Below are 9,052 nucleotides of genomic sequence, written 5' to 3'. Positions count from 1 at the left end.
CCGCCTTAAAGGGGCCGCGGCGCGCGCGGGGCGGAGAGCCGGACGCTGGGCACCCGGAGGGGTGGACAGTGTGGACAAGTCAGAGACCAAGAAGACCGTGGGCGACTGGAACTCTCTGGGGTCTGGAGAAACAGCAAAGGGACTCCTCCGAGAGCGAGGGACACGGACACACACACACACACACACACACACGTCCTCTCGCGAATCAGAGCCTGGAAGAGAAGTGAAAAGTACGAAACCAAACGGAGGTCACAACACACCTACAGGGCCCTTGGCAGGTGGCTACACAGCCATTGCTACGAAGAAAAAACCGTTTTGTCTCTAAATGACTAGTTTTGAGGGACGGTTGGATTCAACGGACACAGCTGGGCCCCAGCAAAGCTCACCCCCAAATTGGGTAAGCATTCTACCTAGCAGGTTTATTTCTTCCCAGGAAGACAACAGAACCCACTTCGTGTATATACATAGGTATTTAGATACATAATATATATCTATATGCATCTATTATGAATTGCCAGAAGAACCAGGCAATCTGTTGTGGAAGAAGTTCCAACCCACCACCAGGATGCTCCTGGGAAGCGAGGATGGTGACTTCCTCTCCCGTCCTTTGGATCTGCCATCAGGACAGACCAGTCCCTGGAGGAGATGTGCAGCCAAGAGGAAGGCCCTCAACCAGATGGATTGACGGAGTGGCTGTAACAAAGGACCAAGCACAGCAACGATGGTGAGGTTGGCGCAGGACTGGACAGGGTTCTGGTCTGTGGCACCTACGGTCGCTAAGAGCCGGGACCTATTAGACAGCGGTTAACAACTGAAAAACAAAAACAAATCCTCACTGCCATTGAGCCTGTTCCAACTCATCATGTGGCAGTTACATCAGCTCCTGTCAACTTGAGTGAAGGGGTGGAGTCTAGTCTGTCAATCAGATCATAGCCAATGTGGTCTCTGTTCGGGCATATCTTTCCCCTGAGGATTCTGGGAACGCCTATCTTTCTCCCTGGAAGTGGGACACAGCCTCTGCTTCGTATTCCTGATGACAAGACACATGGGTGTACGCTAGAGACCTGGAGCTAGAGGAGCCACGTGGAGACCCACGCCAGCACTGAAATGCTTACACCACCACTGGATCACTGGCCTGTAATCTCCCTGCATTCGGCTGTCATTGCTTGTGTTTGGTGAGTTTGAAGAGGAAAGTATACATTGGTGTCAGACATATGGGCTAGTGGACTTATGGACTTGATCTGGACTGGGCTGGGATGTTTTCTCAATATTCGATTGCTCTTGTATATAAAGGTTTTTTTAAATCATTTTATTGGGGGCTTGTACAACTCTTATCACAATCCATACATGCATCCATTATGTCATGCACATTTGTACATTTGTTGCCCTCAGCATTCTCAAAACATTTGTTTTCTGCTTGAGCCCTTGGTATCAGCTCCTCATTTTCTCCCCTCCCTCTCTGCTCCCATCTCCCCCATGAACCCTTGACAATTTGTAAATTAGTATTATTTTCTCATGTCTTACACTGTCTGACATCTCTCTTCACCCACTTTTCTGTTGTCCATCCCCCAGGGAGGTTATATGGAGATCCTTGTTTGCTTGGTGGTGTACGTTTGTTTTTAACCCTCGGTCGCCTCCTACAACCCATTTTTCAGGTTGCAGAGCAAGGTAAGAGAGGAGAAAAAATAGGTCCTAAAGATTCTCATTGAACAAATGGAATGTCTACACTAGTTTCTGTGGGGTCAGGTACTGGTCGGGGGACATTAGGAACAGCCTGACCTGCCCTTATCAGACCCAGGCGGCTAGTTTCAAAAGGGTTCTAGGACAATGAGCCTTCTCGGCTGAACAAAACACCACCCTACCTCAAAATTTCATGGATGGAGAAGACTTGAGCCCCTCAGCTGCAGCTCCTCCCCCCTCCCCCCTTGTTTGCCCACCTGCAGCCTCTACTACCCCCTCCCTTCTTGTTTACCATCCTGACCAGTTGAAAACTTGCTCTCCACAGCAGATAGGCTTGACTTCTCAGGTGCCCCACTGGGGGTCTGTGAACCTTGCCCGGCAGCTCAGGGCTCCCATCCCTCTCCCTCGTGGGCTGCACAACTTCATGGACTCCTGGCAGGAGCCCGTGCATCTCTCCCGGAAGCACAGAATCAACTTCTCCTTTTCCTTCTTTATGGCCTGGCCTCAGTTTACCTTTGCAGCAAACCTAATAGTTTCGATCAGATTCAAACAAGCCCATTGGAAATGAAGAAAGAGAAAAAACAATGCTCCAGAGGACCTGGCATTTGCCCTCAAAATCATCTAAGTAAATCAAGCAAACAACCCCTAATCTCACTGCCATCAACTCCATTCTGACTCAGTGACCCCACAGGGCCGAGTGGAGCGACCCCTGTGGGTTTCTGAGACTGAAAATCTTTTATTAAGAGTAGAAAGCCTCCTCTTTCTCCTAAAGAGCTGTTAGGTAGGTTAGCAAAGGGCTGGGAATGTCCATTAATGCATGCCCAGAGGGCCAAGCTAAGGGAACAAAGGAGTGGCCACTGCACATGCCCAGAGGCTCAGGTTTGGGCGTGAACTTGAATTGGCCCGCTTAGGCCAGGTGAATTCAATTCAGCCAATGGGGTCGATCAGGGGTCTTCCACCACGCCTCCCTGTGGAATCCTTGAAGAGGTAGAAGCCTGGAGTCTTTTCAGGGAGAGAAAAAACTTTGGCGCGGAGAGCTTTGGCAGGACTTTGGGACACTCTTGCGGGACACCGAGATGTTTCCAGCCAGGCCGCATGCTGGGGAGAAGTCCCTCAGGTGCCGTGTAAACCTGAAATTTCTTCTAACTTTCATAAAACTCACTTGGATCACGAGCCAGGCTTCGGCATGAATTCTTTCTCGCGCGTGGCCAAGGACCGAGGTATATTTAGCTACAGAGAGCTCTAACAGCCTGCGGGTGGCTTTGAACCATTGATCTTGTGGTTAGGAGCCCCACTCGGAACCAGTATGCCACCAGGTCCTGAGTGAAGCTGGTCGATGGTCAACTCGGCAACAGAGTCTGTTCTATTATTCTCTCTGCTCTGCTGTGTGCTCGAGTTAAACTGGAACGTTGTGCTTGGAAGAGGAAAAACAAAGGGAGTTGTTCTGAATGTGAACACCCGGAAGGATGTGTGATTGTTAGAGTAACCAGCCTCTGACAATCGTGGGAGGTCTGTAGACGCAATTGTACGGCAATGATATCTAAAGACTATGGTAAAGTCAGAGAATAGGGAAGGTAGTAGAGAAGATAAATAACGGAGTCAGACACATTTCATGGTAGCACGCTCACCTCCAGGACAGCCATGATCTCAGCAGTCAGGTTCAGGCAGAGAGTGGGAGGAGAGGAGGAGAGACCCCCTTTATTTCTGACCATGGCCTATATATACTGAGGGGCGTGCAAGCCCCCCTGATTACAGGTAACCACATGTCACAGGAAGGGGTTGTACAATAGGCATACCCACCACAGGAAGGGGATGAACTAGGGGTGTACATGTGATAGGGAGGGGAGGGATTAGGGGTACACATCTGACAAGATGGGCAGATTCAAGATGACAGTCTAACCTTGGTCATCCTTAAGTGGCCTTGACCTTGACTCTGGGCTCTCCTTCAGGAAGTAATCCACCATCCTTATCAGAAGGGAGTGGGCCCTACTGAGGGTGGGACAGATTATACAGTCTGATTGCTCTAGATGGCTGATAACCCTCAGGGAGATCACCTCTGAGCAGCTTGCGTTGACCTCCAAGCGTACAGTCCTTTCCCATGTGTAGCCAGCAGCAGTGTCTTAGGTTTGGCACCTATTTGGGGACAACCTGGGGGAAAGCCCTTCTGCATCCACATGTGATAACGTGAAGACTATGATGGCGAGTGTGTAAAGGCTTGATGATGGTGGTGTAGTTACATGCAAAAGAAGGGAGTCTTTATCTCTTAGAGACACAGACTGAAGTGTGTCTGCATGAAATGTCTGGTGGGGGGCAGGGGTCCAAATTAATCTTAGTTCAAAATGGAGCACTGGGTTGCTGGCTGTGCTGAATCTGGGTGGTGTGGATATGGGAGTTAGTTATTACCTTCCCTCCCTCTCTCCCTCCCTCCCTCTTATTTTGTGTGCATTTGAAACTTGTTACATTTTGAAAAATCATTTTATTGAGGGTTCCTACAGCTCTTATAATAATCCAAACATCAATCGTATCAAGCACATCTGTAAACATGTTGCTATCACTAATTTCTAGACATTTGCTTTCCTTTTTGAAATTTTCTTTTCTTTTGGCAGTTATGTTTTCTCTTTATTCTTTTTCATCTTTTTAAAAAATCATTTTATTGGGGGCTCGTACAACTCTTATCACAATCCACACACACATCCATTGTGTCAAGCACTTTTGTACATTTGTTTCCCTCATCATTCTCAAAACATTTGCTTTCTACTTGAGCCCTTGGTATCAGCTCATTTTCCCCTCCCTCTCTGCTTCCATCTCCCCTATGAACCCTTGGTAATTTATAAATTATTATTTTGTCATATCTTACACCATCCAACATCTCCCTTCACCCACTTGGCTGTTCGTCCTCCAGGGAGGAGGTTATATATAGATCCTTGTCATCTGTTCCCCCTTTCTCCCTCACCTTCCCTCCACCCTCACATTTTCTTTTATTGAGGGATCCTACAGCTATCACAATCCATGCATCCACCCATTGTGTCAAGCGCATCTGTACACATGTTGCCATCATCATTTTCAAAACATTTTTTTCTACTTGAGCCCTTGGTATCAGCTCCTCGTTTTTCCCTCCCTCACCCTTCCCCATAAACCCTTGATATTTATAAAAAAACTTTTCCATATCTTACACTGACTGCTGTCTCCCTTCACCCAGTTTTCTGTTGTCCATCCCCCTGGGAGTGGGGCGGGCATAGGTTGATCACATTTTTTTTTAATGGTAAAAACAAACAACAATTTAAAACCTTGTACCATGGTGGGGGGCAGGTATTGATGAATGGTTTGGACTGTTGAATGCAGAGTTGATGTCTGAAATGTCAAGTCTCCACCTGATCCACGGTCGACTTTTCCTTTAAAGAGAGAGAAAGGAAAAACCCTTATACAGTGAAAGGTTGGAGATGGAGGCGAGGAACAGAGAGAGGATTTCGCCAGGAATGTGAAGTTGAGAAAGATTTTATGGAGGCACGGAGAGAACTCCGGGGAGGGAAGGGAGAGCAGAGAAAGGGACGGGGCATCTTGAGCTCCCGGGCAGGTTCTGCAACCCAACGAGTTGGGTCAGGGAAGTCACACCTGGTATTGGGGCAGCCGGACATATATAGTAAGGTGACCAGACTTTAACATTGGTAAAGCGGGACACCATTTACTTCCCTAAATTATCTGAATAGCTGATTTGTTGACATCACTTGTTTAACTAGCATTAGCACCCAGTACGATGTGTATCATCCGAGAGACAGTTGCAAAATGTTTTGGTCGTTGCCAATGCCAAAAAATGCCATTGTTCATTAAGTCCAAACAATGGTGGTCGAATTCTAACAACTGATCAACAATGCGAATTTTGATAAGCAGTTCTCGATAATCAGGTCTCAACAATTGTTATTATTAAAGTTTAACATTATAAAATTAACAAAAATAATATAAAACTCATATCCTGGCGAAATAGTCACATGGCAGGCGAAAACCGTATATTCCCTTCCCGTTCTCCTGCCGTTCCCTAGCTTGTCGTGCATTCTTTGCAAAAATCGGGACTTTTTGAAAACGCCACGGGACGCAGGACAAATTGTTAAAAATCGGGACTGTCCCACCAAAAGCGGGACATCTGGTCACCTTAGGGCAAGAGCTTAAAGGCATAAGGGCTGGTAAGGGGAAGGAAGGTTCTTTGTGCTGAGGTTGAAAGTTTCGGGCCAGGTGACGTCCTGTCAGTAAATCATGCTGTTCCTAGGAAACAATGCTAGGGAGAGGGGGGCTGTGTTCTGTCCAGGGAGGTAAGCTCTGTGAAATGCTGAAGGCAGGTGCTTTGAAGTTCAGGTGCTTTGGAATTCAGCCAGGTCATCTGTCTTCTCGAGAAGCTGGTACAAGGGGCTGCTTTGGTCCGGACCCGGCCCAAACACACAGTATCGGAAACCCTGAAGCAGTTTCTGTCACTTCCAGAAAAGACGAGGCTCTCTGCTCCCGTAAAGACGTGCAATCTCAGAAACCTGCCGAGATGGGACTGTGGTGAGATGGAATGGACTCGGTGGGAGTGGGTTCCATGCCTCGGAGCTCTGGCGGGGCTGCCGGCTCAGCGTTGTACCACTTGCAGGTCAGACTCGCCAGCTGCTCCTCAGGAGGGAGGAAGACTGGCTGTCTGTTCCCGAAAAGATTTACAGCCTATGGCGCAGTTCTGCTCTGTCCCATAGGGTCGCCATGAACTCAGCTCCACAGCAGGGGGTTTCGTTTGGATTTGAGCTGTGTGTGTGCACGTTGTCTATGTGCACATGGACACATGTAGGTACAGTGAACCCTCGCCACTTTGCGCTTCGACTTCCGCGGCTTCACTCTATCGCGGTTTTTGCGTCACAGCGCATGCTCTCATTACTGCCACTGATTGGCTCATACTGTACACGCTTGATGCCATAAATAATATAATAAATAATAAATGATCATTGTAACGTCTAAAATGTTTTACTGTATTTTCCCTTTTTCGTTTAATAAATTGGGTAATACGAGTGTAATGGTGACTAAAGGGTGTTTTTTCATGTCCTCTATGCTCTAACTAAGAAAATATTTGATTTACAAATAAGGAATCCTACTTCACGGAATTTCATTTATCACGGTAGGGTCTAGAACCGATTAACCGCGATAAACGAGGGTTCACTGTATGTTTATTTCTGCATGAATGGATGGCTAAGTACCTAGCTACGGAGCCCTGGTGGCCCACTGATGGAAGCACTCAGCTGTTTGGACCACCTGCTCAACTCTTTCCCTTGTGAGTCAATCCTTTGGATGGCACAGGGGGTGGGTTCCATGCTCGTACTGAATGTTGAGGACAGAGGTGAACAGATTGTCTGAACAGAATATACGTTCCGATGGAGTCACTACACACACGTGCATATGTGTATACATATATAAAATATACACAGGATGCAGTTTATCAGCATGGATGGTGTGAGCAAGGGGGTCTCTTGTGGCAGAAACATTTAGCTGAAACCGAGTGTATGTAAGAGTGCCCATGATGTAGTAAGTTGAGTCTTGGGATGTTAACTGCAAGATCAGCATTTCAAAACCACAGGAAAAAGACGAGGCTTTCTACTCCGAGTTACAATCTTGGAAACCCAGGAGGGTGGCCGGGGGTGGGGGCAGTCCTACCCTGTCCTATAGGGTCTCTGTGAGTCACAATTGAATCAATGGCAGTGCTAGGCAGGACGGAGGCGCTGGAGGGCACAGGCATCAGCTAGGGCAAGGGCCCTGAGGTAGGGCTGGGCATGGCGGAAGTAAGGCAGCCCTAGACCAGGGTGTGGTGTTTCATTTATTTGATTTTCACTTTTCATGGTGAACTGGGTGAAGGTGTACAGGGCAAACCAGCTTTCTGCCCAACAACCTCTAGACATGTTGTCTCACCGGACTGTTAGCCATTGACCGACATCCCGACCACTTGCTGTTTTAGACCTCCGTCTTCCCGCTGTCATATTTTAAGAGCCAGAACACAGCAAGCCTCTTTCCACTGTGGGTCGGTCCACTTGCTGTTCCTGGAATACCAGTGAGTTTATCCTGGTCTAGCTTCATGCAAAGAGCTCTAGTAATGCTATGGATTAGGCGTTGGGTTGCTAACCTCAAGGTCCGTGGTTCAAAACCATTAGCCCCTCTGGGAAAGAAAGACAAGGTTGCCTGCTCCTTTAAGGGTTTAGTCTTGGAAACCCTAAAAGTAGTTTTTCTCTGTCCTATAGGGTCGCTAGGAATCGACTGGGTGGCAGCCGGTTTAGTGGGTAGTTTAAGCACACTACAAAATGGTAATACTAATAACATTTTTTGAGCACTCACTGCATGCTAAGAACGGCTTTAAGTACTTTTCATCGATAATCGTATTCTATTCTAACAATCCCGGAACATACATGAAGTCTGAAAAAAATGAAAAGATTTGCCCAAGGGCACAGTAGGTGGCCAGAGCCAACATCTCGAATCCGGTTTGGAAGGGTACAGCCTCTGATAGATAATCCCTCCTTCCCCCTCTCCCCTCGCCCTCCCCCCCAAAAAACAGGGTTTCTAGAACTCGCCAGACCCAATAGGGTATCAGGCTGGAGAGCCCCCCGGGCATGGGATCACCTCGTGATCGCTCCTGCGCCAAGCGGAAAGGTGCACCGTCACGCCCCAGGGAAGGGCACCAAAACGCCTCCCACCCGGGATCTGGCACGAGGCGGCGAGGCATCCTCCCTCCGCGGCTCCCGGGACCTGTCCGACCAGCCCGAGGCCGGGGAGAAGGGCAGAGCATCTGGAATCATCCGACGGCAAAAGGGGCCGAAGCGTTACCCGAATAACGTCCCTTTGATTGGTCTGCGCTGAGCTTGGAGCCGCGGCCCTGCCCGCTGCAAGCAGACTTTTTTTTATTTGAGGGAGGCGGAAGGGGGTGGAATTGGGGGTCCTGGTGGTATCATGGTTATGGGTTGGGCTGCTAACCTCAAAGCCAGCATTTCCAACACGCCAGCCTCCCCATGGCATTCTGCTCCCCAAAAGAGTCAGTTTCGGAAACCGACACTACCCTGCCCTATAAGGTTGCCAGGAGTTGGAACCACCTCGATGCCAGTGGGTTTGGGTGCCCGGCGGGCTCCGGAGAAGGAAGCGAGGCTCCAGCGGAATTCCCCAAAAACAAGGGAGGGGGGGCTCGCTAGGCCGGAAGCCGGATGTGCTGGACTCCAGCCTGCCACCCTAGGCCCGCCACCCGCTGCACCTTCTTGCCGCCCCTCGGCGGATTGCTACCCACTCGCTAACCGGCCGACGTCGCCCTCGCGTCCGCTCCGGACGTTTCGCGGGCTCCGGCCGCGCCGTCGCGACTGCGCATGCGCGCCGCCGCCCCCCC

The 9,052-nt window shown here is 49.2% G+C and overlaps 1 protein-coding gene across 1 annotated transcript in view; it reads right to left on the bottom strand.

Annotated features, from left to right (window-relative positions):
* The window catches only part of ETHE1 (ETHE1 persulfide dioxygenase), a 32,602-nt gene extending 23,568 nt beyond the window's left edge, over positions 1–9,034 (bottom strand). Inside the window, exons 1-2 of the mRNA XM_045292686.1 lie at positions 8,965–9,034; positions 8,376–8,467 (exon numbers count right to left, since the gene is read on the bottom strand). Coding sequence (XP_045148621.1) covers positions 8,376–8,467; positions 8,965–9,034 — 162 coding nt within the window. The remainder of the gene's footprint in view (positions 1–8,375; positions 8,468–8,964) is intronic.
* Between the last annotated feature and the right edge of the window lie 18 nt (positions 9,035–9,052).

This window comes from Echinops telfairi, unplaced genomic scaffold (genome assembly GCF_000313985.2).
Source record: "Echinops telfairi isolate 266 unplaced genomic scaffold, ASM31398v2 ScPeMD7_655;HRSCAF=1070, whole genome shotgun sequence".
NCBI lineage: Eukaryota > Metazoa > Chordata > Mammalia > Afrosoricida > Tenrecidae > Echinops > Echinops telfairi.
The sequence above is the reverse complement of the archived record's forward strand: the minus strand, read 5'-3'. Positions and strand labels throughout refer to the sequence as shown.